At 40.2% G+C, this 27,339-nt stretch overlaps 1 protein-coding gene across 3 annotated transcripts; it reads left to right on the top strand.

Moving 5' to 3' along the window:
- Positions 1–158: 158 nt before the first annotated feature.
- LOC111324040 (WD repeat-containing protein 81) lies at positions 159–23,811 on the top strand. 3 transcript variants are annotated; one of them, XM_022927524.2, is made up of 17 exons: positions 166–370; positions 2,891–3,084; positions 4,896–5,079; positions 5,616–7,313; positions 7,474–7,652; positions 7,844–9,890; positions 10,211–10,667; positions 11,957–12,428; positions 12,669–12,736; positions 13,158–13,220; positions 13,662–13,885; positions 16,335–16,465; positions 17,349–17,413; positions 18,280–18,419; positions 18,772–18,868; positions 22,067–22,173; positions 22,889–23,811. In XM_022927524.2, the coding sequence occupies exons 1-17, from the start codon at positions 254–256 to the stop codon at positions 23,015–23,017; spliced, it is 6,372 nt and encodes a 2,123-aa protein (XP_022783259.2). In that variant the 5' UTR covers positions 166–253; the 3' UTR covers positions 23,018–23,811. The 3 variants fall into 3 exon arrangements, 1 of the variants encoding a protein (XP_022783259.2); XR_015988572.1 differs by lacking the exons at positions 18,772–18,868; positions 22,067–22,173; positions 22,889–23,811 and having other exon boundaries at positions 163–370; positions 16,335–16,587; positions 18,280–18,351; XR_015988573.1 differs by lacking the exons at positions 16,335–16,465; positions 17,349–17,413; positions 18,280–18,419; ... (1 more) ...; positions 22,067–22,173; positions 22,889–23,811 and having other exon boundaries at positions 159–370; positions 12,649–12,736; positions 13,662–13,739.
- The last annotated feature ends 3,528 nt before the right edge of the window (positions 23,812–27,339 follow it).

The following is a 27,339-nucleotide window of genomic DNA, read 5'->3' as shown; positions in this document are numbered from 1 at the left end:
TAATAATGACCTAGGCAACATTTCTTTTCGTTTCTTTTAACAGAAGTCATAGATACGTGTTCTCGTTCTCACTTTCACGATACAGCTCCAAGGTTATGCTTCGAGTCATGTCTCCGATTACATCAATATTTTAGTTCCGCAAAGGACTGGGGCGACAAATCTGGATAAATTTAGTAGTCCATGACCGAGACAAAGATTTCGTGTCACTTCTTACTCTTGGACTATAACGATGTGTTAATTATTTGTGTATTTTATGGAGAGGAGTTTAAGTTCCGAGGAAGTATGTAGACTGATTGAGGAGGAACTTGGTATAGAACGATCGCGTATTCGACCATGTTTTGACCAAAGTGGAAGTCGTGTCGGCTGTTTGGTAAGTATGATTTACTCGTCTAATCTTGACGTACCGTGAAATATGTTAAAGTTATCACAATTCTTGTGATTTCTTCTACAGAGGAATTTAAATATCACGAGGTTATAATTTTAGGGGGAATTCTGGAAGCTTAAATAAGGCTAGAAAATGCGATGCAACATACGTTTAGGATTAGTGCAAGCTTATGTGAGCTTATATTAGGTTTTGATTGTACTGGCCTTTTTAAATTTCCAAAAGCTGAAACGATCGAACACGATGTTTCATTTTCTGATGGAAATCGTGATATTATGAAATTCTTCCTTACCTCATATTTGCAGGATTCAATTTAAGTTTTGCTCAAAGTTTTAAAGATCTGGTAGGCATTTAGTGAAAAGTCGGATTCGGCGAAACACCAAAGTTGCTATTTGTTTTGGTAGCTAAGAATAATATGAAGTTTATTCTGGTTCGCACAGCTATATATTTCCCATAACCGCCTCCCGGTTAGCTCAATTGGTTGAGCGCCGGACTGTTGTGCGGGAGGTCGAGGGTTCGAGCCCCGGCCGGACCAACACTCAGGGTCTTAAAATAATTGAGGAGAATATGCTACCTTTCTATAACATCGATCAAGAAATGGTTAGATATTCTAGTCTTCTCAGATAGAGACGATTAAATGGAGGTCCCGTCTCCTGCATCTATTAATTAGTTAATCGGGTTATATAGGCAGGGGACGTTAAAGAACCCACTTAACGAGATTACTGTGATGTGGTCTGGCGTGGTTACTGGGATCTGGGGGGAGGGGGCATCTGTTATATTCACCTTCATTTGATTGTAAACTGCTTAGCAGTCTGGTAAAGTCCCCCCCCCCCCCCCTGTACAGTGTTGTAATGCACAATTGAAAATTTACATTGATAATTGCACAATAGAAATTGATAAAATCATTATTAAATTATTAATTACTACTTGGTCAGTTGTCCAGTAAAATGTGTTATCAATTTTTTCTTATTTGTAAAATGTAAGTGTATAATTGTTTTCAAGTTTCATAACTTGCAGGGAGACAAATATGACAGTTTTAGTGACAGTAAACTCCTGTCATAGATTCTCAAGAGCATTTCTGACACAATTTACATGGTGGGCTCACTCACCTGTCCAAGCTGTAGAGTAAACAATCAATGTATGAGGATTATGTGATATTAAATCCAAGATTTTGCACATAGTCAAAGGAGCAAAACAACCTGGTGAGAACTATCTCACCACGTATGAGATCACAGTACAGGAGTTGAACAGCAGAAGTCATGATTTTCAGTGCTATTTTCATTTTCCTTCTCCTTCTGTTGGGTCCTAATGTTTAGCTTAAGTGTACAATTTCTTCATTTTAGATTTAATTTACACTATGTGTCATATGATTTAAAGGTGTGATTGCAATAAATCTAAAGTAAATGTAACAGCATGGGTTTTGGTTTAAATGTTGTCCTCTTGATTGTCTTCCAGTCGCAGTCAAGAACGGGTATATTGCAATTAAGTCAATTATTTCTAGTTGGACGTCAAAGAAGTTTAAAAGCATTTTTCTATTAACTTAATCTTTTTTACATCCAAAAACGTAATTTCAAACAGTGTTAAGGTTTTTTTTACTAATTTATTTACTTTTTATTACAAAAAAGTAATGGTTCTGCAGGGTCCTCTGGTTACACAGGTTCTGTGGTCTGTTGAGCTGCAGTTTAGTAACACCCAATGCATAAGAAGGGCACATTCTGGAGAACTGCAAGAAAGATTGAACACTAAAAGCTTTAATTTCCTTAATTTGTTTGTTTCACAGCAAAATACTCACAATTTATGGAAATAAACAATTTACTCCCTGTTTATTCAAAGTATAAGTCCACTATTAGAATTTATGCTCACAGAAAATGCAACAGAGCTGTGAGAGTGGAGGACCAGGTGGCTTTTTGCACCAAGCCACCTCAACCTCATGTGCACAGCTCATGTGATAAAAATACCTTTTTAATTCATGATGAGAACACCAACCTAATATGGTTGAATTTAACCCAGACCCTCAGCTTTTATGAAAAATCTTTTAAGAATTATCGAGAACTATTTTAGAAATGGAATACTTCCAAACATAGAGAAATGTGCCATAAACACACATTCAAGGCATGTGAAAAGGCTGACCAGACTTAGAAGAAGTCTGCTGAAGAGAAAGAGAGGTTATGGCTTCTTCTTTGATGTTACAAATTTGTGGGAATTTTAATCAAACTGTTGCAACATTTTACTTTTTTGATGTGAAGTTGAATGAATTCTAGCCAATTTGAATTTGGTTCAGGCCTCTGGAAATTATTTGTAGAGTATTTTGTTCGTTTTAGTATTTTATGTTAGGTATTAAATACTATATTATATTGAATTTTTGTTATGCTCAAAAATTGAAAGCTTACATGAACAGAATCCTCACTCTTGTGGTACGTAACATCACACATATAATTTTGCCAATTAAAATTAATAGGAATCTTAGATTCATAAATTTCTGTTCTCGTACACCCTTTTTCTTTCCAGGTTCATGATGGTTGGCTTCAGAGATACATTTGTGGGGTCCCATTTTATGAGGAGTCAGGACAGGTATCATTGTGGAGCCCCTATGAACATCAGCTCATTTTACAGCCCTCACACCCTGAGCCAGCTGCCCCTTGGATTCGAATCAGCATTCATGTTATCAAGAAGCCAGTCAGGAGGGCATTGTTACGGAAAAGGTTTATCTAATTATAACAGTGCAATTATTTTAGTTACTGTAATAATATTAAACATAAATTATCAATGGTTCACCTGACATTGCAGTCACTTTAGATGTGAATGCAGTGTGTTGTTGCATATTTCTAGGCTTCTTCAAGTAATAAGGTTACTTGCCACCCTATGAAGCAATATGCTCCGCTATTAGATTGGTTGATTTTGAAAACAACACAGTTTACCACCTCAACCTCTTAAGAGATAAGCAATTTCTCAAATAAGTACAAATCACACACTCAGGTGAATAGTGTTGTGTTAGCTTACATGTTGCATTGTTCAAGATAGTTACATGCAAGATGCATGTTGGACATTAAATATAGTGTCGTGCAGTAGACGTGTTGTTCACTGAAGGCTACTTTAAACCCAAATAACTTAAAAAATAGAGCTTTTTGTGTGTGCTGATTGGCTGATTTTGAAAGTGATTAGCAAATGCTATTCACCTCCAAGTAGCTGAAGACTGAGACAAAATGGCCGGCATCAATTAAATTTTGGCAGAAATAATCTATTTTTTTTGGTTTCTGTTTGGTATATACTGTTCAAAGCAATTATTTTCCTCAGTGTCGCTGAAAGTGGTAGATGTTAGCCTAGCCGCTTCATGGAAAGGTTAACATTTACAGACTGAGTTTATTCAAATTAAAGAGAGAGGCTTCACCGAAATGTTTTTATTTACATATTGGTAATTAGGCTTCCAAGCAAAATTTGAAACATTTTTTCATTAATTGTAATAAGTATCTGTCATGATCTGACACCTGTCAGTTGCAGAGGAAAAATTTAAGCACATTGTACTGTTAATGTACTGGTATGGAAAACACTCAGAGATCTGATGGAAAGTATCATTCATTTCTAATGCTGATCACTCCTTGAAGATTTTCCTCAGAGTCTGTTCAGTTTTAAATGTCATGGAGCATTAAATTGTAAGTGAATTCAAATATGTGTTTTGAAGTTGTGAGAGTCTGCGTGATTGTTTTCTGCAGTGGTGTGTGTATTAATCTTGTCTCTCTGAAAACTGAAGTCAAATGAGATGCTTCTCCTAGCTAGACACAAAGGGATTTAGTGTGACTTCCTCCATCGAACTCCTTTGGTTTCTCAGGTGAAATTTAGAGTAAAAATAACCAAATTCAAGGAACTTGCACAATATAAGCAGAAGTGTATTTATAGAAGATCTCAAAACTTCACTCAACATTTCACAAACTAACAAATTGTTTTAGAGAATTCAGATATTAAATGAATGAGAGGCACATTGATTGATTTTGTTTATAAAGTCATGCTAGAGAACGCTCAAAAGAAAACATCACATGCTGCATACAGTAAGCTGTTAGTAAACACTTTTACAGGGCTGAGTTGCAAAATGTTTGCAGGGTAATAAACACAGTAACTTCTATTTTGGATGAAAATATGCTTCTGTGTTTGTCCTGAAGCATTATCTGTTTCTTGAAGCTAACAGTTCTCCTTGAGGTTTGCTTTCAAAAACTGCTGCATGCTTATCCCTTACACTTTCAAAATTTAAACATATATTTTCTGCACTGTTTCTATACATTTCTCTTCATTTTTGTTTCAGAAATTTGGTGGTAAATCAAACAATTAATCCTTCAATTTATATTTTGCTTTGCCAGAAAATGTGTTGATAATAAGTGGAGAATTATTCCTCTTTTGTCAGTCCTAAGTGTTAATTGGTTATTTGCTCCTTGGTTATAAACTTATAAACTGAAAGGAGTGGTAGAGGTCTTACAAGAAGAAATGAGAATGTTTGAAATATGTGGTTTATGTGGTTTTTCAGCTATTCTCATGCCCTTGGAAGTGGATTGGATAGTGAAGGAAAATGCACTGTATTGTCATATGCTGAGCTGGTGCAATGTGTGGCTGTACATAACTTGCAATACAGCTGGGAGAGTTCTTTGGATACTTACCCTCTAGCTGCACAGTGTGTTCAGCCCACTCCAGCTAAAAAGGAATCAGACAAGGTAATGCCATATAGAAACATTTGTGTAAAAGTAATCCAGATACCTTTAATCACACAACACCTTAGATATCTGCTTTATCAGATGTTATCTCTTTGTTCCTAAGATCCACGTCAATTGTCCCACATGATGACCATACATTCCTTGGTGGGCTAATTTTGGGATTTTTCAGTTACGCTGATTCTTTTTAGTAACTGTTTTGTTAAGACTGACAAAAATACTAATACATACTGATTACTCCATTTTCCTCATTACATGAAATGGAAAATTTGTATTGAAACGGCTGGCCACTTCCTCTAGGGTTAAGAGAGACAAGCTGGAAAGTGAGCGAGAGAGAAAAAAAAAGGTTGATGGATTAAAGTAACCGATTTCCGTCGCCTTACATCCACCTATTTCGGCCTGTCCGCTATTGCGCTCGCCACCATACTGATCAAGCGCCTGACTCAGGCCATTTTCCCACGGACAGAACTAGACATACATGAAAATAGAAAACTATAGAATAGTACTTGGTAAATGGACGGTCGTGTGTTTTCTTCCAGAATGTTGTTGATGAAATGCTCCTGCAAGCTTATGGTCTGTCAGCACGGAAACTATTGCCAGATACAGAGGGTGCAGAACAAAGTAATTTCAGTTCCACCGCTGAACGTGATGCGTTTGATGATTTCAAGGAGGAATCAGAGGGCTCGTTATTATCTCTTACAATGAAACAGAATGTTGTTCCATTTATTTGTGCGCTAGAAGGACACTCTGCTTACTTCCTCATAGAACCATACTTCCAACACAGTCTCCACGACATGGTCACATTTAGTCCGTCTGTGCTTTCAGGCTCAAATATGAGGCCCTTGTTTATGATTTACGAACTTCTTCAAGCACTTCACTGGTACCACAGCCATGGCATAGCACATGGGGCATTAAACTTGCACAGGATTAAAGTGAACAAAGGACTATGGATTTACCTTGAATCGCCAGACTTTTTTCATGGCTGCCAGCCAGATCTTGAAACATTAGAAGTGGAAGGGGTTGCTGGCAGTAATGTTACAGCAGCTCGACAGTCAGATGTGAGCAGATCACTGATTTCGAATTACACAGTAGATGATTTACCTCGTCTTGTTGAGCTATGGGTGCATGGAAAAATTAGCAACTATGACTACTTAATGGCGCTGAACTTCCTCGTGGGTCGTAGACTTGGCGATCCCAATTATCATCCAGTGTTTCCGTGGGTGACAGACTTCTCCGTCCGAGATGGTGGATACCGGGACTTGAAGAAGTCCAAGTTTCGCTTAAACAAAGGAGATAGACAGCTAGATGTGACCTACAAAGCAGCTTTGTTAGACAGCAGCCAGGATGGTGCACCACCCCATCATGTGTCGGATGTACTGTCTGACATAACATATCACGTGTACCTGGCACGCAGGACTCCGAAGTCCGTTCTTTGTGATCACGTGAGAACTAACTGGGTCCCAAATGAGTATCCACCCAGTATGGAAAGGCTCTACCACTGGACACCTGATGAGTGCATCCCACAGTTCTTTTCTGATGCAAATATCTTTGAATCTATCCATGAGGATCTCTCAGATCTGGAGCTGCCATCATGGACGCGTTCTGCAGAGGAGTTCATTTGGTGGCATCGATCTGTTTTAGAAAGCGACACAGTGTCTGCTAATTTGCATCACTGGATTGACCTGACATTCGGGTACAAGCTTGCCGGTAGAGCGGCAGTGAAAGCTAAGAACGTTTACCTCCATCTGATTGATAAACACCAGACGCTAAGCAATCATGGTGTCGTGCAGCTGTTTACAGAGCCCCATCCAGAAAGGGCGCAACCCTGCTTCTCGCACACAAATACCCTATTTCTTGGGCGAAGAGATCATGAAATCGTGGATGGAAGAATCACACGGAATTTTACACATTTAGACCTTGATATGATACTAGAGAAATCGTCTGCACTTGAAGAGTCTGTTATGTCCGTGGATAGCACAACCGAGAATGATTTTATTCTTGGCCATCAGCCCAGAACATCAAATGAGGGAAAAGAACACAACAGCAAACTAGTTCTTGCCCAAGGTAAAGAATCCATAAACGAAGATGACGTGCCTAAAGGTGCTCAGTTTGAGCCAATATCCGTTCCAACCAACTACAACCCTCTTGAGATGTTGGAAAGATTTGAAGCTCTGGAGAAGTTTAAGAACCAGTTTGGTCCTAGAAGTGAAACGTCTCTTAACAACCGTGAAGTAAAGGTGAGACTTCATAAAAGAAAAAAGAAAATGTGACCGTGTTATGGAGATAGCGAACGTAATTCTTCTTTAACCCACCAAGCAAAAGTTTGGATTTAGAAGCCAAAATCGAGATTCTAAGTTGTGTTATTTCTAATGTTGTGCTTTCTCTCGTTAATAACAGTCCGATGTGAGCGCGAATTTTGCCAAGCTGGTTCAAGCAGACATGGTAAGCCTTGGATGTGCGATAGTGGAGATGCTTCAACCTGGTAAAGTACAACTGGCTACCTGTGGACTCACCGGGAAACTGAGAGAAGCTGCCATTATACAGCTTTGTCAATCAAACGAAAAACTCCTACCAAGGTTTGTGAAGCCGTGTATGTATTTAACCTTTTAAAGTGTGGTTGTTGATTTAATTTCTCACTTAATTTCTCGATAAAAGAATATACGGTGAATGTACAGCCTTTTTAATAGAATGTGTTACCAATCTGCCGTAACTTTGCGGAAGACCAGATTTGGAATGTTAAGTCGTGTTGTTGTTGTTTTTTTATCAGGTTTTCTCGGGCTGCTGTCCAGGCCCTTCTCAGAGAGGGAAGCAAAGATTCTCATGATGCTTTGCTGCCTCGCCTCACAGCGGATCTATTGCTCCAGCCTCACCTTGGCTTGTTTCCGTTTCCCTCATATTTCAATGCGCTACACGAGTTTTTGGCTGCATTTTATCACACAGGTAGAAAAATAGAGGCAAGCATTAGCAAATCCAAGCCACAGGATAGTTTGGTATTTTTGAGAAGAGAGGCTGGATATATTGTTGAGCAAGTTGACATAGCAGCCTCCTTTCTTCCCGATTTGCTCTCCATTGTGGATGATGAAGGTATTAAACTGCTTCTTTACCACCTCGAACCATTATTCACTAGTCTAGAGACTCGGCTCCATGCTTGTACTCAGCTGTTTGACATGCTGGCACAAGCTCTTGGGCCAAAGAACACAATCAAGTCGTTTCTGAAGTGCCTGGTGAGCCTTTTTGATTCCCATGCGTTAGATGTTTACGAAGTTATTACAAAGCAGACGTTTTTGTCTCAGATCATTGTGCGATTTGGATTGGATGGATTTCTCAAACATGTCATTAGCTTCGTTGTAGACGCAGTTTCCTTCAATTCCAAAATGGAGTCGAAGGCTGCTAAAGTTGATAGGATCTCTGTCCACAGTTCAGAGGACATAACCTCCGGAATCGCTGGTACAGAAATGGAGTACAGTACGAAAGATGTTCCTTTAGACATAGATGATCTAGATTTGCCTGGTGAGTTCCTTCGAGAGGGCTCTGAGGATCAAGATGTTCCGATAGGCAGTTATTCAGTTGGTATTGAAGAATTTGAGACTGAAGGGACATTAGCAATTACCCACCAAAATTTTGGTCAAGCTCGTGGCGGCGAAGGGAAAGACGAGGTCGAGCAAGTAACGTTGTTGCCAAGAGGCATTAGTGACGATGAAGTAGAAGGAAGAATATTTCAAGGACACATTTCAGATGATGAAGATAACGCTGAAGATGACGAGCCAACAAACAGGAGACGTGTAGGCAAGATTGTTGCCATAGAAAAGATTTGTGAATTTAGTGATAGTATAGTTCTCGATGGTGGAGTAACGGAGGTGGAAGACAGGTCTTTGGCAACTGCTATTGACACTGACCGGGCCACTGCTTGTAATGATGACGACACTGTAAGCAGAGAGCCTAAGGGTGTGATTGACAATGCATGTGAAGCCTCTGAGAAGGAGAAAAATTTAAAAGAACTGGATGGTTTGGAAGTGGATGTGAAAAATGATGTAAATGAAGCACAACTTCGAAGGTGTGAAGCATCGAAAAAAAATGGTGTTGAAGTCCCTCGGGAGTTAACAGGGGAGACTGGTATCGAAACAGGAAATGAAGATAGAACCCGGCCTAGTATTACGGCACAGTGCAGTAGTAGTGACAAAGGAGATGTCGTTAGGGAGGAAAGGAACGAAGGATGTGCTCTTGGCAGTCCTCTATATGGTTTCACTGGTGAGAAGAATGGAGAATTAGCGGAAACAGAGAAAACTGATAATGGTAATGAGACTGGAGATGATAGTCTTGAGAACTTTTCTCTTCCTGAAGGAGATCCAGCGTCTGAAGAGGAAGATGCAGCGTATAGCGAAGATGATATACGAGATAATGAAGTAGACCGTGAAGAAAGTGTAACTAATGAGAGCAAACCATCAACCTATGAGATAAAAACATTCTACAATGACACCAACGACGCTTGTAAGCCTGTACAGTATGAGAAAAAGGTCTTAAAACAGCACGATGAACTGACTCCTGGGACTATATCGGCTATTGCCGCTGAGAGCATCGTTTGGTTGGCCCCGCGTCTGGGACCTGTGCTAACCTCAAAGTACATTTCCAATCAGCTTTTGACTATGTTACCGCATTGCTATATTGGATACGTGGGGACGAATGATGACGACGACGATTTGAAGACAGTGAGCGACAGCAATGCGAAATGGGTACTTTTTTGTTTGAGTAATTTCTGTACGCTTTATGGAGAGGCATTTTTGCTGAGTCAATATTTGCCTTACATTAACAAAACGGTGAGTTTAAAACGTTAGAAATTTCTGCTTAATTAGGGATCTTAAAGAATTTAACTTATGATAAGTGATTTTTTGATTTCGTGTCAGTTTTCTTCGTTATGTATGAGTACGTTTAGTCCCTTCCAAGGAACTTTCCGGAAACTTCTCAGTTGTCCCCTCAAATTTTGAAATAATGTCACTATCATTTTGAGGGTTGTTTGATGAGTTAGCCGATAGTTTTCTCATGAGTCTGTTAGTACCTGGGTAACAAGTGTACATTGTGGAATGTTTTCAGCTTATCTTATAGCAGTTCTGCGCTTTTTCTTTTCCACTCTTTTTAGATCAGAGGAGTTCAAACCAAGGTAACCCAAAGAGGAGAAGCTGCTCTGGCGGGGGTTCTTTCACTTCTCAAGTACTGCATTCCGTACTTATCCCGTGACACTCTGGCGTCAAACACCGAATCTCAATTGATGACCGGCATCTTTCAGCCCGTTATTCGCATCCTGTCATCGTACACCTTGAAATTTCCAGGCGGTTTTTCAGCGCGCCAAGCAATCTGTCGCAGCTACATCGATGTTTTAACAGTGGTTTGCTTGAAACTCGAAAGAGAATTTGCACGAGATTACATGACTGCTCCTCTTCAGCAGTTTTTCTCATGTTTTGAGCTGGAACGCATGAAGACCATGAAAATGAATGAGAAAAAACATGGTTTCTCTCCTTTGGCGAATTATACAAGTTTTAACGATGGCTTAGAATTGGATGGAGCGTCTGAGGAAAAAGATGAAGGACACATGTCAGGTTGGTTTTGTAAGTCGATGACTGACACTTAACGGTATATCGTGAACTCCTTTAGCGCGCTTTTAAACCACAGTTAACACGGCTTATCAAAGTAAAAGTTGTCATAGCGAGGCGCCAGCGGGAACTGAGAGTAAACACACCAAATTTGTGTCAAGTGCGATCAGTTTTAGTTTTACCTCTGGTTGATTGAAACAGTAAAAGAGCAAAAGTGAAGCAGTCCTGGACACTTTCAAACCTCAAATATTACGAAATAACTTTCATCACCCTACAATGCTGCAAATAACTAACGGGCAGTCGCCGGTCACGTTGTCCGGTCAAACATGCTTTTGCTCGGACACTACCCGTTTTTGGCCGGTCAAATTTTAACAGTCCGAACTCTTGCGATAGTGAACCCAGATTGCACAGTAATCCTTTTACAACTAAAAAAACAACTGAATCCAAGTCGGTCTGGCAGTAAAAATTACAAGTCAATAATTTTACTACTCTTTACTGCAGAAGCAGCCTCGCATTGAGTACGTGGAACGGTTACGCAAGATACAACCGCAATTGTCCGTTTTACTTTACATCTGGCAAAATCACTTATAATTAAATATTACACTCAGAGCCCATTTTTTTAAAGTTACAGTTTTGAATTTTTGTTAGAGTAAAAGAGTGGTCGGATTCTCCAGGTTTTGGGCCTTTTGCTCGCTTTTTGCACTTTGCAACAAATGCTACTTGGAGTATTCTCGATGCAACAAGATTATTCTTCGTGAGGGTGCTTTCCGATCATTCAATAGATCAAACAATCAATCACTTTCTTTAAGAGTAAATGATGGTATCTAGCCAAAGGTAAAACCCACTACTAACTGGGAACACTTAAATAAAGTAAATAAAATAACGGAAGACACGATGATTTGCAGTCGCGACAGGACTTGATGACATCGCGGAAATTTGCGACTGCCGGGAATTTCTCGACCACTAATTTGTCTACTTTTATATTGGTTTTTTTTTTCTTTTGGAAGCATGACGTTGTCCCTTGTGATTAGCAAACAGTTAAAAATTAAAATTTCTTTGAGCGAGTCGGTAAAGGACCGGACAAGATGTCCGGCAAACCAAGGATTTGTCCGGTCAGTACCCAATCTTGACCGGACATTGTCCGTTGACCGGCCGTTATTTGCAGCCCTGCTCTACTTGCAAAACAACTTCATCTTCAAGGATTTCGAAAGGTAAAATGACAAGGTTTCGAAACACTCACAATCTGTTATAAAAATCAGGCGAAACTCAAATTAAGTTTGTCCTGTCTATTTTAGCCGTGCTTGAGAATGTTGACGATAAAGCAACCGAAGGAGACCTTTACAACTCGCCAGTTTATGAGGAGTTATGCCACACATTCAATCCTGCTATCGCTCACCACGCGTTTGTTCCACTCTGCGGCATCATGGGAAGTAAATATATGGAGACCTCGCTGATCAATCATGACCTTATATGGAACTTGTGCTGCAGTTTCGATGCTCAGCTGTCTCATCCTACTTGCGAAGAGAACAGGGCGTCTGAGAATGAAGAAGATGAAGAAGAAAATGAAAACCACGGGGGGAATATTGGAATATCTGAGTTTGATTCTGAGACTGTGGATGGGTCCCGTGGGGTGGATAACCCACCAGAGGAGCAGTTTCCAGACAAGAAGGGGAGCAAAAAAAGTGAGAAAGTCAAGAAAATGCCCAAGCCACCCATTTGGTTTATTGGAAAAAGACTTTCTAAGACAAAGGATGTACCCACCAGCCTGTAAGTCACAATTTTTTAAGTAAGCACACAGCCCTAAATTAGACGATTTAGCCGTCACTCACATATGTAATCGTATGTTAGTATGAGGGATTAATGTGAAGGATCCAAAAAAGTGTAAAGAAACGTAGGATGTTTTTTACTTAAGACAAAATTTAATCTTACCTCCTTGCCCCTAACCCATCTTCAAGTTAGCTAATCTTTCTTCTTTGAAATAACACAGATTTCTCTTTGGTTCGTTAGACCGTCCTCTTCGTCCTCGGACCAATATCTACGCGGTAGCTGGCTAACGCACTGGGAAAACCAACTCAGTAAGTAAACCTCAATTAATTTTGGGTAACTGTTGCAGTTTTCATGTCTGATCTTTGTCTCTTTTTGTCATTGGATTGACAAAGGTAATTTATTTAGGTAATTTATTTACATGGTGTTGCCGTGGTTTTTCTTTCTTTCCTGTTTTCTTCTTTCTTTTTTGCTCTTTTTCTCTTTGTTGTTTTGTTCTTTGCCACTTTCGGTCCCATTGATCTCTTGAAATGATTATTTTTGTTTAATAAAGCATTTTCCAAGTCCCTACAAATTTCTAAAATGAGGGGATAAGCGCAGCTATTTAAACCTCCCAAGCAAGAGGGTAACCAATTTCTTTGTACAAAATAATGAAAAAATTTCCTTTTTTCGTGTTTTGTGTTTCTTAATGCTCTTGTTCTTGTTGTTTCAATAATGCTCTTGTTCCTTTAGGTTTGAAAGGAAAGGGAGGAAACAAATTCAATCTCCAACAAGTCAAACTGCAAACCTTTACCGGTATGGATTCTTTTTCTTTTTCTTTAGGGGCAGAAGGGGGGGCTCAAAGAGCAACATGATGTTACACACATTCTTGAAATAACCCTTTAACTCCGAGAGTTGCCCAATTTGAAAATTTTCTTTACGACTTCAGTACATTATCCAGTGAAAAATGGTGATAATAGACAGACCTTAGGTTACTACCTTGTTATAACATCACACTCTCTTGACCACCTTACTTGGGAGTGTGGGAAAGCTAGAGGGAAGAATTGTTAATTCGATCGTAGGCATTTAAAGGTGAACATGAAGATTTTCGGGCTGGGTTTGTAAGAATGTTTCGAGACTTGTCAAACCTGTGCTCTTCTCAGAATGACCCTGACCGAGTCGCCGTTGCAAATGCACTTAGACAGCCTCACCAAACTCTCAGTGACCTCTTCAGTAACATGAATATTTACTGCACAGGTCACAATGGACCCGTTCGTTCAATCTACGTTCAGGACAGTGAGCATTGTTTTTTGTCGGCTAGTAAAGATAAGACTGTTAAACTCTGGTCGCTTAGCAACCATGGTGATGGCACTGCCCAATCAGCAAGCTCGTGGACGTATGCTCGACACACACGACCCGTATTCCACGTGAATATGGTGGAGTCCGTGCGACAAGGCATTTCATGTGATGGCAGCCTTCACGTGAGTCATGATTATTCACTTTTTTTTTTTCTTTTTCGCACCCTGAATACTTTTATTAATGTTAAAAAATTTGCTCGTCAGTGTTTGTTTCTGTGAGTGCTTTGAGTCATTGTTTTGTTCGTTTCAGTGTACACGAATTGATTTGTTGTTGATAAAGGCTGATAGTTTCTAAAGAAACTGTTTGGGGCTGCGTCGGTGGGGTAACAAAATAATTTGAATCTATCAACAAAGTTGAAATGGTAAATTGGCCACCGTTACGATTATAAAAGCTGACGTTTCGAGCGTTAGTCCTTCGTCGGAGCGAATAGGGGAATTGTGGGTTGTGTGTGCTTTCAAAGGCAGAAAAGGAGCTACGTGACTGGTGGGAACATGGCAACGAGAAAAACACGAATAAATTAGTGGAATGAAAAGCGTTGATACCTGTGGGATTTAGACTGCCGGTTTGAAAGATGAGCTTTTGTTCAAGAGTTTTCCGGCTTTCCGTGCAAGGAAAGACCGCAGATTGCCTTGTGTTGCTTAGAATGGTTAGGTAAATTAAAATATCTAGCGACTGGTTTCGATGTGTCCTTGTCATTCCTCTCCACGTTGCGAAGGTGTTCTCGGAATCGGTCACCTAGTCTTCTGCCTGTTTCGCCGATGTAAATCTTTTTACATTAAGTACAGGTTATTGCAATAGATTACATTGGCGGAGGTGCACGTGAAGTGATCGGTGATCTTAATAGATCGCTTGGGTCCCGATTTACATCGGCGAAACAGGCAGAAGACTAGGTGACCGATTCCGAGAACACCTTCGCGACGTGGAGAGGAATGACAAGGACACATCGAAACCAGTCGCTAGACATTTTAATTTACCTAACCATTCTAAGCAACACATGGCAATCTGCGGTCTTTCCTTACACTTAGGTAGCACGGAAAACCGAAACACAACCCACAATTCCCCTATTCGCTCCGACGAAGGGCTAACGCTCGAAACGTCAGCTTTTATAATCGTTACGGTGGCCAATTTACCATTTCAACTTTGTTGATATATTCAAATGGTTTGTTGTAGGTCGTTCAGTTTGTTGGTTTGTTTTTTTCGCATGTTCATTTGTTCACCCTAGAGCCTTAGAGCACTTCCATCGGCTACTCGGTTCGGTTTTTTCGTTTGTTGCCCCTTCGCTGGATTAGTTCGCTCCTGTGTTAGCGCTTACCTGTTGGTTCCCTGGGTCGATCCCTCCGGTCTCATGTAATAATGTAGACTCGTTCGCTCAAATTGAACAGATAGATAGATAGATAGATAGATAGATAGTTTATTTAAATATACCTAGCAGCCTTGCGGCTGAATTGCGTATATTACAATAATGTAATTAAATAAATATATTATATAACGTATACAAGAATATTCAAAATTATAACAATTAAAAAATCTATGAGCTAAAACCTATCTATATTTAAAAGCTATATTTACATTATCTACATAGGTTTCTAGGAAACGGTCGTTAAATTAACTGTTGTTGTTATATTTAATGGTGGAGGCCATCATGAAGGTGTTTTTAAAACGGTTTGTCCTCCACCGGGGGATTTCGAAACGCCTGTTACGTCTTAAATTGTGCTTTGGATGGTTGGCACAAGGCAACAATTCACGAAGCCCGTGATTATCTTTTCCGATAATGTTGCTAAAGAGATTGCGGCAAATGTCTTCCATATAAGCCATAATCGGTGGAATGCCGGCAGCCTCTAAAATCTCGTGATAGTCTTGGCCTGAGCTTATAATAGAGAAAGCTCTTTTTTGAACGCGCTCTAACTCCTGCTGCAAATATATAGGTAATGCATGATAGAAAACAGGAGTCGCGTACGTTAATATAGATCTAATACAGGCCACGTAGAAAAGCACGAGGTCTTTAAAGGCTACCTTTGCACGCTTTAGCTGAACCAAAAAATAAAGTCGCTTTGAGGCCTTCTTAACAACGTTGTTTATGTGTTCATTCCACGATAAATTGCTTGAAATTGTTACGCCGAGTAATTTTGCATGCTGGACAACCTCAAGCCCTTTACCATTGACAATGACTGGAGAAAACTCCGTCTGATTTCTAGCAAATGAAATCCATAACTCCTTACATTTATCGCTATTAAGCTTCATTTTGTTCTCGGAAGACAACGACTTGATCAGCAATTTGCTGTGCTTTACTTTCTCTGCCTTTGATTACAACTTCCGATACCGTCGTGTCGTCGACATATTTCCAAATGCGAGGCGCGTTATGATCGCAACACGGCGTGGCAGACACAATGTTTCACAACTGCAGTTCAAGAGTCTTATTTGCCGGCTCTGTTGTTCTCCAGTTGTCATTTGAACCATTTTCCCCTCGGTTGGTTTTTTAATCTTTATATCCCAACTGCACTTGTGGAGCAGCTATTTTTTATGTAATCTTCAGTTTATTCAGGCTTAAGTTTTTCTTTATTCTCGCTCAAGTTGTGGGACGCGGTCTCCGATCGTTGTCTTTGGGTCGACGACTGCCCCAGGAACAATCCTATAGTTGCCATAACAACACTTCCGGCCCCCAGCAAGTGTGTGGTGGCCGCCATGGCTGAAGGAACTGCAAGGTAAAGATAGTAACGAAAATGGGTGATTTCATTTGTCAAGACGAGGGGCTCACTTGACTTCCGATTGGAAGATGTGGGTTCAAGCCCTAGCTTAGGCTGCAGAGCAGGCGTACTTTTGGCAGGCGAGTGCTCAGTATTTTCTTAGCGAAAATTATGGCCGTCATTTTTTAGTTTAATGGAAGCGAAAGACTGGAGAGAGAATTGAATTTGTACCAAGGGGTGAGCGATAGTAAAACAATAAGGAGGAAGTGAGGTTGGGGGAGTGAATATTTCGCCCCTTTCTGCTAATAAGTGTAAATGGGAAACAGAAAACTGTCAGGGAAATAAGAACTATTTCTTCTGATTACCTGCGATATACAACATCCCATGTTTGAGGAATAGTAATACCCTTGATTAATTAACGCCCTGAAAACTGATACCAGCCTGAGTGAGGGTCATCTGTTTTCTTTGGCTTAAATTTCACTTTTCACTTTTCTCTTCACGGAATTACTAAGAAAAGTCTTCAATCAATTTATCATCAGAATCGAAAAAAACAAAAAACAAAAAACAAGGAAAATGCAGGGCCAGTTTATCTCATTGAAAATCGCAATTGATATTTCGATAATTTCTCCTTGACCTTTTTATTATATGTTGGCCACATGTTAAGAATCGAAAAACTTTTCTTAACTTGAAGTAAACAAACTATTGCTTCGGCACAAAATAAAAAAAGACGCTGGGGCTATGATAAACCACGAAGGAATAAGGAAGGTTAGGGAATGAGAAAACTTACCCTTTATTGCAAATGACAAACGTAAAAACCTCAGGCTGTATTTTATTTATCTTGACGTAGTTTGTTGCAACAACAACAAAAAACAATTATTCCTTATGTGATTTGTTTTGTCAGGTTTCTTGACGTCCGTCAGCATAAATTCGTCACAGAGTGGAAAATAACAACCAGTAGTGTACCAGGTATTTGATCGGCTACTTTCGATACGGGTGGACACAACCCAGGCAAACTGGGTCTACATGACGTCGAGACTTACTGGTATAATTTCAGGGAAAAAACTCGAAAAAACTATCTTGCTAACTTTTATGTTCATGACACGGCTGGAGAGCATTCTCGAACAAGAAATCTATAATACAATGAAAAGAAGGGCAAACGTAACAATTCTAAAGACTAAAGAAATCATCTTTTGCTTATTCACAGGCAAGTTGCCTTTAAAATTATCATCACAAGCCGTGTCTTGATGTATTCGACCCAGCTTTCCTAAGTCAGCTCTTATTTTCCTTCAACAGAGTCACAATTTCGCTTTCCCTACACTTGCATGAAGATATTTCAAATGTCATTTGTTCATGAAATAAAAGAATTGCCTTTAGAAATTTACCACTGGTCGAGTATAACCCGGAACGTAATGGCCACTCTTTTCACCACACCACCGATTCAACAGTTGCCACATCGCGAATTCTCAGACGATGTAAAGAAAACACAAGTATATCATGTTTATCTAACCTTGATGTAGAAGCTAACCGCTGGAAACTGCAGCAATTAAATGCTAATAACAACCAAACTCTAACATTAAAAAGAAAACTTTGGCTTACGGCACCAAACAACGTACATTTTACAATGCCATCGAGGAATTGATTGTCCTCCTGGTGGATGGAATCCAGTGATCACCGTGTCCTTACCCCGTGTTCAAACCTAACGAAGGTTGGCTATTCAGTGATTCAATTGTGCATGGGTTACCTTCTGACGGCTACAAAGATCATACTTTTCAGGGTCTTTCAATGTTCCCGTGGATGAATGATGATGATTTGTTCTGTTTTGTTTTCTTCAGGTACTGTTCGTGATGTTTGCTGCAGCCCTGATGGGCGGTGGATCGCTTTTGGTTTCTCAACAGGGCTGGCATCTGTGTTGGATATCAGAGGTGGGCTGCTTCGTAGTCAAAGGCGCGCTCACACTGGCGACATCTTTCAGGTATAAATCATTTATTCACCTCATAGTGATGTGAAGAAATCATTTTTGTGATCATGTTTTGCAGAGTTATCGTCCGACTTTGTTGGTTTGTTTCATAAATAAATTATCCTTTTGTATAACGTTAATAAACAGTGTTATTCAGTTACAAGAACTTTTCTTCCTCAACTGTTTCACCCCCTCGCCACTACAAATGGCTTGAATTTATGTAAGTCCCTCCTTCACTTCCCTGCTACTTGAAATATCTTCTGATGCTTTATTTTTGATAATGATGTTGTAAAATAAATGCTCCAACCTGGAAATACTTCATTTTCTCACGGTATATGCTCTGAATTTTTTGCGAATGGTTTCGTAGGTCAAAGCCTCCTCGAGCTCGTCTTTTATAACATCATCTGTGGACTCTGGTTTATCTCTGTGGAAAGATGACGGTCTTCGCCTGAAAACACTCAAAGGTAACGCATTTGATAAACCGCCAGTGGTAATACTTTTATTATTTCTAGTATTAGTTGCCTTAGCTCGCTTCTACCCAGTTCAGTGTTGAACGGCATTGAATTCAGTACATAACAATGACCTTTATTGAGTAACTTCATACAACCCAGAATCTAACATGAAAGTGTATAAAAAAGTAGGAAAAAAATCTTGCAAGTTACAGTTCTCTTTTTAAGAAAAAATATCACTAACCTAAACTACATAATTATATGGCTATGAAAATAAAATTATAATGTGTTGTCTAGGTAGTGTATATCTTACTTTAAGTCTCCTGACAAAGGAAATGCAAAGTCTTCAAACGTTCAACGGAAAAGAAAAAAAAATTACTTTAAAAATAATCTATAACTGATGAGTTTAAGGAAGACTTGCTCGACCCTTCTTTACTTCCAGATCCCTGTCTTTTATGTCTAAGTTCCTCCTTCTCAGGGTTCTGGATCCCCTTAGACATAGGAACGCGCTCCGCAAAATTACAAAGGACACTTTCGCCCTGACCCCGGCATGAAATTGTTGTGGCGTAGCTCTCTTGCTTTTTTGCAGATAATAGCTCGGCTAATCTTGAATGGTACCTCAGGCATTCATTCGTCAGCCATTCCCCCCGTCGTTGTAAATACCAGTGGGGTGAAAGTGCCTTGCTCTACTTCTGTGACACGGGAGTTGTATTTTCGCTTCTTTTCAATTTCATGAATCCTGTAAATCTGCTTGGGGCTAAGGTCTCTGTATGAGTCTGCATTGGATTGACACACCCTTATATCGAAAAAAGCAGCCCTCTGTCGCTCCCAGAAACCCCTACAGTGGACGTCGAGGCGTGCGTCAGGGGCTTGGTTAGTCCCTCTGGCAAATTCTTCGCCTGTAATAGGTTGTAAAGCCGGTTCCACCTGCACATCGTAACAAACCATGTCAAGCAGCTCAGCCTGTAGATCGCGTATTTCATTGTGACGCTGAATGACTAAGCCTCCACGCTGGCAGATCGTCGCGTGGTTCTGGGGTCTCATGGGATTGCGCCTCTATTTTGCTTACAAGTGGAGCACTTACCCAAACAGACGCTGAATACTCCGCATCCGCAGTATCAGATGGATTAATGAGCCCAAGGCCTCCCATACGCACCGGTAATGTTACTAGACTACGCTCTTCCTCAGAACAGTTACGTTCTATGAGCGACGGTATAAGTACATCCGAGATTTCACGCTCTAAAAGCTGCAGTAGGTTCTCAATTTACGGCAGTGTTCTCATAAAGTTCGTCCACCGTTGTCGAAGCCCAAATGCGAATGCTGCGCAACTAGCTTGTGGCTGAGATCTTGCAACCTCCGCCAACCTCGTCACTTCTTTCACCCAATCTTCTACCTTGCTACCCACATATTGCTAAAGATGAGACCGAGAGCCCAGCGTAGCGCCAAGGTGTTTGCGTCCCTCGGTGGTGATGTTGATACCAGTCCCTGCAAACATTTCCTTCGCGCGGCCTTCCTTTTCCGGCTTGACAACAAGCCAGAATTTTTTGGAGTTAGGATAGTATCCAAGGGGCGGAATGGCCTCTCTCAACTCATCCCACCATTGCTTAACCTCTTCTAGGGATCTTGTTCCAGTGACGTCATCCGCGAACCAGCATTGTTTTGCAGTGCTTCGATTTTGAAGTAACGACATTAACTAGACTAAGTGCATGCATTGACATAGCTAAGAGGTCTCCCTGTGTGCTTCCTTCTGCAGATTTAAGCATTTCCATTTTCTCTATCGTTTTGGTTGTTTGACTTTCATTTTGAATATTTTCATTACTAGAATATTCACTTGTAAATATGATGTCCCAAATCCTTCACTCTTCTCTCTTTGATGGTTAGATCCGTTCCATTATCTCTTATTTTCTCTAGCCTCGAAAGACAGACAGACAGACAGCCTTTATTTTAGCACGATAGTAATGAAAGCTATGCAGCCTGGTCCCGTAAGTTTTGGCTCTTCAAATGTAAGTTCTTGTATCCCATATCATCCCACAACTCTTTGATGACGCCAATATTTCCTCTCTTCCTTCCACTCTCATTGCAAGGAGGATTCTCCGAAGAAACAAGCTCCAGCACCTTTTTCTTGCACTTCAAAACGTGTTTGTTTATTTGTTCTGTCCATTTTACTTTCAGCTTTCTCGCCTTACTTGACATGGCTGGTGGCCTTTGAAGATATTTCGATAGTTTTACCTTGCTTCTCTTGCCAGGAATAATCAGCAGAGGATAAATCCTACCTTCGTCCACATTTCCTTAGTACAATATACTTTTAAAGAGGCATTAGCGAGGATATAAAGATAAAAGAGTTTAAAAAAAGTTAAAAAATTGCGGACAACACGTCAACACGTCCGCTCACGTCCGCCCCGCTCACCTCACTGAATTCAGTGGTAATACTTTAATTATTTCTAGTACGAAGTGTTAGTTGCCTTAGCTCGCTTCTACCCAGTTCAGTGGTGAACGGCACTGAATTCAATAACCTTGTAACGCCTCTTTCTTTCTCTCTCTCTTTCAAATGATTATTAAAGAGAAGTAAAAGACAATCAAATTCCCGTGAAGAGAAGTATGAGAGGGTTGAGTTCCCTTGAAGACCGCCTGATTCCAGACGTAACCCCTCCTAAGTCTTATCTTCTACGAGAACTTAAAAATGACAAATCCTGTTCCTTGTATTTTTCTTACATGGACATCTCACGCAGCATCTCCGTTCTTTAACAAAATATCCAGTGAATCTGCTAGAGGCTTGGGATAGAGTACGCACGCAAAACACGTGCTTCTCTCTCAACCAACAAATTGTAAATTAAAACTAATCGTGATCATGTGATCGTGGTCACTCGTGTTTTCGCACACTTCAAGCAGTTTGCTTTTGTTTTTTTACTGCGAGTTCTCACATGTTCCTCCTGACATCTTCCATAAACATTGGTTGTTGTGATTACTTTGTGTTTGGGTTTACAACGCTCAATCAGAAAGGGATAATTTCTTTTCAGATTATTTAAAGAAAATATTAGGAGGTACCCTGCACTAAATTTGATATCGAATCGCTTAACTAAGCTTTCTTTCCTTTGTTTTCGTTTCACTTGTTGTGAATGGTAAACTCACAACCTCGGTCTTTCCAAAATCATTCAACGTAAATGTAATTGATTAACGATCGCAAAAAAATTATCATTACTCATTATCTGACAGGTCCTAGCGATCCTCTCCCTTCTCTTCTGGTGTGGGGGGATCAATTGATTTCAGCTACTGTTGGCGGTAGAATTGGTGTACACAGCTTACCGGAGGATCATTCTGAGGTAAAGCTTTTTTAGCAGTTTTATTTTCATCTGGTCTTTGTCCTTATCGCTTCTCGGTTTAGTCTAGATCAGCCCAGTTCAAGTCAACATTTCATAAAGAAGATTGAAAAATATTGTGCTGTAGTTGTGATGCACGTGTATGTATGTCACCATAAGGATGTCTTAATCGGTGGCTGAGTACCTCTTTCCTGTTTTTTACAATCCAGTTAAAGTCTATAGAGGTTTTGCACAGCAGCCATGTTGGATGGCAGGAACAATAGATCATTTTACCCATGCGAACAATTTTTCTTTCTTATGCAAACTGTTTTCATTGTTCCTGCCATCCAACATGGCTGCTGTGCAAAACCTCTATACCATGGTAATTCCTGTCAGCTTGGAATGTAAGGCTGCAAAGCCAGCGTTAATTCAAGGTCGCTATTTTGCAATTCACTTAATGGAAATACGAAAGGACACTTGGCTTATTACTACATAAAACATACGTTGACACTAAGATTTTGCTGCCGGACCTTTTCATTCAGTCAATAAGTACATAATATTTTATTGACAGACTGACCCTTAACTAACCTTGTTCCTTGTAACATCCTTTTTACCCTGTTCGCAATCTCGTCCCCAGGGGCTTCTCTGTCATTGTAAATGACAGAAAGACCTGTGGACACAAGGTTGCAATGATTTTATTTAGCCTGACGCGGTTTTTTTCTCTGTGCTCTTATCACAGGACCTTTACATTAGCCACAAGCTGAGCAGCGATGTGTTCCGCGGCAATATCACATGCCTTGGTTACCTACCACTGAACAGGCTGCTTTTGATTGGTAGCGACACAGGGAACATTGTGCTCTGTTCCTAAGCAACGGTCCTTTTAGGAAAGAAACCCAAAGCCAAATTATATCTATCTGATCCTTTCAAGAATAGAATGAAAAATTGGTGAAGCTGCGGTGGTGAATATAAGAATAAAGTACATTTCATTTCGGATTTTCTGTAGACTGTCAACGTAAAGAATTTTTCTTGTTGCGACATTATATAAGTCCATCAACAGTAATCAGTCACCAGAGAGCATTTGAGGGTATGGACAGGATTGCATCTATAAATCATTCCACTGAGTGGTGAGACTTACTAGGAGCCCTCAGAGTTAATCAGCTGATTTTGTTACATCTGTCAAATTGTTGCATTGCGTACAACGTGATTCTTTTGAAATGAAACATAGTAATAAATAGTTACTTATAGCCACAACTTAAACAGGAACGTTTGAAAAGCTACAAATTGGCACAAGATATGCTTACTTTCATGCAATCTGTTCTTTTACTAAAACGTATTTGCTGAACATTTTTTATGCCGTTGTTGTCCACATTTCATGTAACATTCTTTTAGCGACTAATTCTTACCTTACACAGTTGAAGTCCTCCTTTTCTTGTGGTACAATGAATTACGTTTTGCGCAAATATATATTACGTGTAAGCAATGTCATTCGTGAAATGTTAATTACAGTTTATGAGAAAATTGAACCAAATAGTCAAAGAGAAAAAAATTATTAAGATTTATCAAAGTGGAGTTACGCAAGATTGTATAAAAAAAGCTTACAATTGACAACAACATTAAAGAAACTATATCTTTATTAATAAAGGGATATTTTCGTTGTAAGAAGTTTGTTTTACAGTAGTTAACCATAGATGAACTATCCCTAGACCCTCAAAGCGTCAGACTGATCTGTGAGAGCACACAGGTGAAGAAAGCTTAAGAGCCAAGCGCTCTACGAATGGCTTGCGCTTAGCCCGATCTCTGTTACGTGAATGGTCGTTAATTGTATGAGGTGCCATTCCCGCCAATTTTTTTCGTAAATGGTACTTGCATTTTCGTAAATGACGCTTACACATCTATTATATGGTGCCTCGATTTTATAAATGGAGCCTATGGTATTGTAAATGCTTTTAAAATGGTGACAGTTGTTTTCATAAATGGTGCCTATCGTTTCCTAAACGCTGCCCCAACTTTAAATGATATGAGGCTTTTTTCCCCAAATGGTGCTAAGAATTTCCTTAAATGATCTCTTTACTTTTGTAAATGCTGCGTTACTTTCACCCTTCCGTCAACATGGTGGACGACCTTGTGAATGCGGCGAGGATGCTGTCAATAGCCGTTAAAATGTTTTTCATAGTTTAACAAACCCCGTAGAAACGTTGGATGCCGATGAAGCACCAGAGAACATAGATCAAATCTTAAACGCTGTTAATTGTTTGGATTCTCTGATAAGTTGGCCAGATGATGTGTATCGAAACATTTCCTCAGCAAGAAACATTCTCAAAAACTTAAGCCCAACGTCAGCGAGAACTCGTAGAGTCAACACTAGTATTCGAAGTCGCCCATCATATGACATTTCGCAAGATCAACTACAGTCACTGATCGGCCTGAGTTTCACAGTTCCACAAATTGCCGAGTTCATCAACGACAACCATCGAACGCCGCCTCGCTAAATATTTGCATCTCTCTTTATGATGAACGAGTGCCTTCACCTGTGCACATGAGGGGTTTTCCAGAAGTAAATATTCTTGAATGTGTAAAGATTCTTTTATTCGAATAACCGCTCTTGCTACAACGACCCGAATCTCACAACCTCGTGCTCTATCTCTCAACCCTAGTCTAACCAAAACAACATAATGCCATATATGGTGGCGATACCATATACGTACATAGTAACGACATTACAACCCTCTCCTCTTTGGAATCAAACAACGAACACAATATACCAAAAATAAACATAACTGAATACAGAAAAAGAGTCACAGAAAGTGTTCGGGTCCTAAAGCCCTAAAATCCTTATAAAAGAGTTCTCATATAGACGAGTGTCGGTCAAGAACATAGTTAGCAAGCTTTGGCTGGACGAGTTCGCGCACGCCGGGGGTAGCGTCTTGCAGGTGCACCAAGCAGCTACAACGGAGGACCGTCACCGTAGGAGTTCTCTTGCCCTTCACTGGGGGTCTTGAAGTCGGGCACGCTCTTGAAAATGAAGGATTCCTCGTGATAGGGACGCCTCCTGCATTTTCTGCCGTGACCATGGACCCTTTGGTCTCGATGACAGTCCGCGGTATTGGGTTATGCGGAGTGTCACCTTTCTTCTTTGTCTCGTCTCTCTTGACCAGTACAATGTCGCCTTCTTTGATAGCCGATGGCTTGACGTACCGCTTGTTGTCCGCGCGCTCCTTCATTTTAGCCTTTGCCGCTGCTTGGTCGGGCTGGCCGATAGCAGTGTCTGAGGAGGGCGTGGCGCGATAGTTCCTCAGCATTCTGCTTAATTCTTGCTTGTAGCTCTTGTGCTCCAACCTTGCTGTCTTTATTACCTTTTTTACGGTGCGCACAAATCTTTCTACTTCACCAATAACGTAGCTCCATTTTCTGCCTTTAAAAAGCACAGACAACCCACAATTCCTCTATTCGCTCCGACGAAGGGCTAACGCTCGAAACATCAGCTTTTGAAATCGTTACGGTGGCCAGTTTACCATTTCAACTTTGTTGATACATCCAAATTATTTCGTTACTCCCACCGACGCAGCCCCAAACAGTTTCTTTCGAAACTATCAGCCTTTATTCATTTGTATTTTGATTGCTGTGACTACTAACTTTTGTCTTAGCATTTTTCTATCCACAGCATTCAGAACAACGGACAATGCCGAGCCTCAAGAAACTCACAAAGGAGCTACGCCAGGAAATCGTAAGTTATCTTTTCCCTTTTCCCCCTATTAGTAAAGATCTAGGATTCCGTTTAGCCATTCTCACTTTCGCCAAAACTAGGTTTTGTAGCCACATAAACTTCATCGGTCGTTGCCTTCATTCTAAAGTTATTCCCAAGGGTTTTCGCTCCAATTTTCATGCATCTTCATTCACCAAACAATACCATCACCAAATTCAGTGCGCCCAAAATTATTTTTCACGTAACATCATGAGAATTACCATTAGAGCTATGTGCCAAAAACGTAATCACCTCACCGAACAAATCCTACATTGCCGCTCTGAACTTTCCAAAATCTGTCCAGCAGTTTTATTACAATCTATCCGCGCCAAAATCCAGGAAACTAATTCGAAACTTTTCAATCATTTGAACCAAATTAAGGCCCAAAACTTGACCAACTTATCGGTCCCCAAATCGCTAACCACTCATCACCAGAAAACCTCAAAACTGTATTTACCATTCCAGAAAACCTCTCACTTTCCGATCCAGAAAAATCCGTCCTCAGTAAGGGCTTAAATTTCGTTCCCATTTCCAAAACAACGGACGAATTCTCAATTAAACACGACGTAGAAAATTACTTCGCCGCGTTCAATTAAAAGCCTTTTTTCACAACAAAGAGGATGATTCTAACACCTCGAACAATGACACTTTCGAAACACTTCAGACTCGAAAGTCTAAATGGACTCCCCCAGAGGGCCAATTCGCATCATTAGACTTTTTTATCAAAAAATGCCGCCACGATATCAACAAACTCAATTTCAAACGTATTACCTAATTTTCTAATCTCTCTTCTGAAGAGAGGTCGGCTCTAAAAAGTCTTAGAAAACGCAAAGACAGTTATCAAAGCAGCCGATAAGGGCGGCTCAGTCGTTGTTTGGCGCATCGACCTCTACCAAAAAGAAGCTTTGCGGCAACTTTCTGACACCTCTTATTATCAAAAGGTCGACAAAGACCTCACTACCAGCAATCAAAACTCCGTCAAGAATACGATCAACCAACTCATAACTAAACAAGAATTGCCGGCCACAGCAAAAAATCTCATCATAACCACTCCTAGAACTTCTCGTATTTACTTTTTACCTAAAATTCACAAACCTAACAACCCGGGTCGGCCCATTGTCTCGGCTTGCAGTTGCCCTACCGAACTTATCTCCAGCTATCTAGACAAAATTATGGCTCCCATCGTCAAAACTTTACCATCATATATTAAAGACAACCAACATGCTCTTCAAATTTTTCGAGACTTTAATTTCCTTGGCCAAAACAAACTTCTTTTCACCATGGATATTACGTCTCTTTACACTGTCATTCCTAATGGCGAGGGCCTTCTGGCCCTTAAACATTTTTTTGATCAACGTACTGATAAGGAACCTAAATCTGAAACACTACTACGCTTAGCCGAATTAGTGCTCACACTCAATTGTTTTTCATTCGGAAACAACTTCTTC

This window comes from Stylophora pistillata, chromosome 6 (assembly GCF_964205215.1).
Source record: "Stylophora pistillata chromosome 6, jaStyPist1.2, whole genome shotgun sequence".
NCBI classification, from domain to species: Eukaryota; Metazoa; Cnidaria; class Anthozoa; order Scleractinia; family Pocilloporidae; genus Stylophora; species Stylophora pistillata.
The sequence above is the reverse complement of the archived record's forward strand: the minus strand, read 5'-3'. Positions and strand labels throughout refer to the sequence as shown.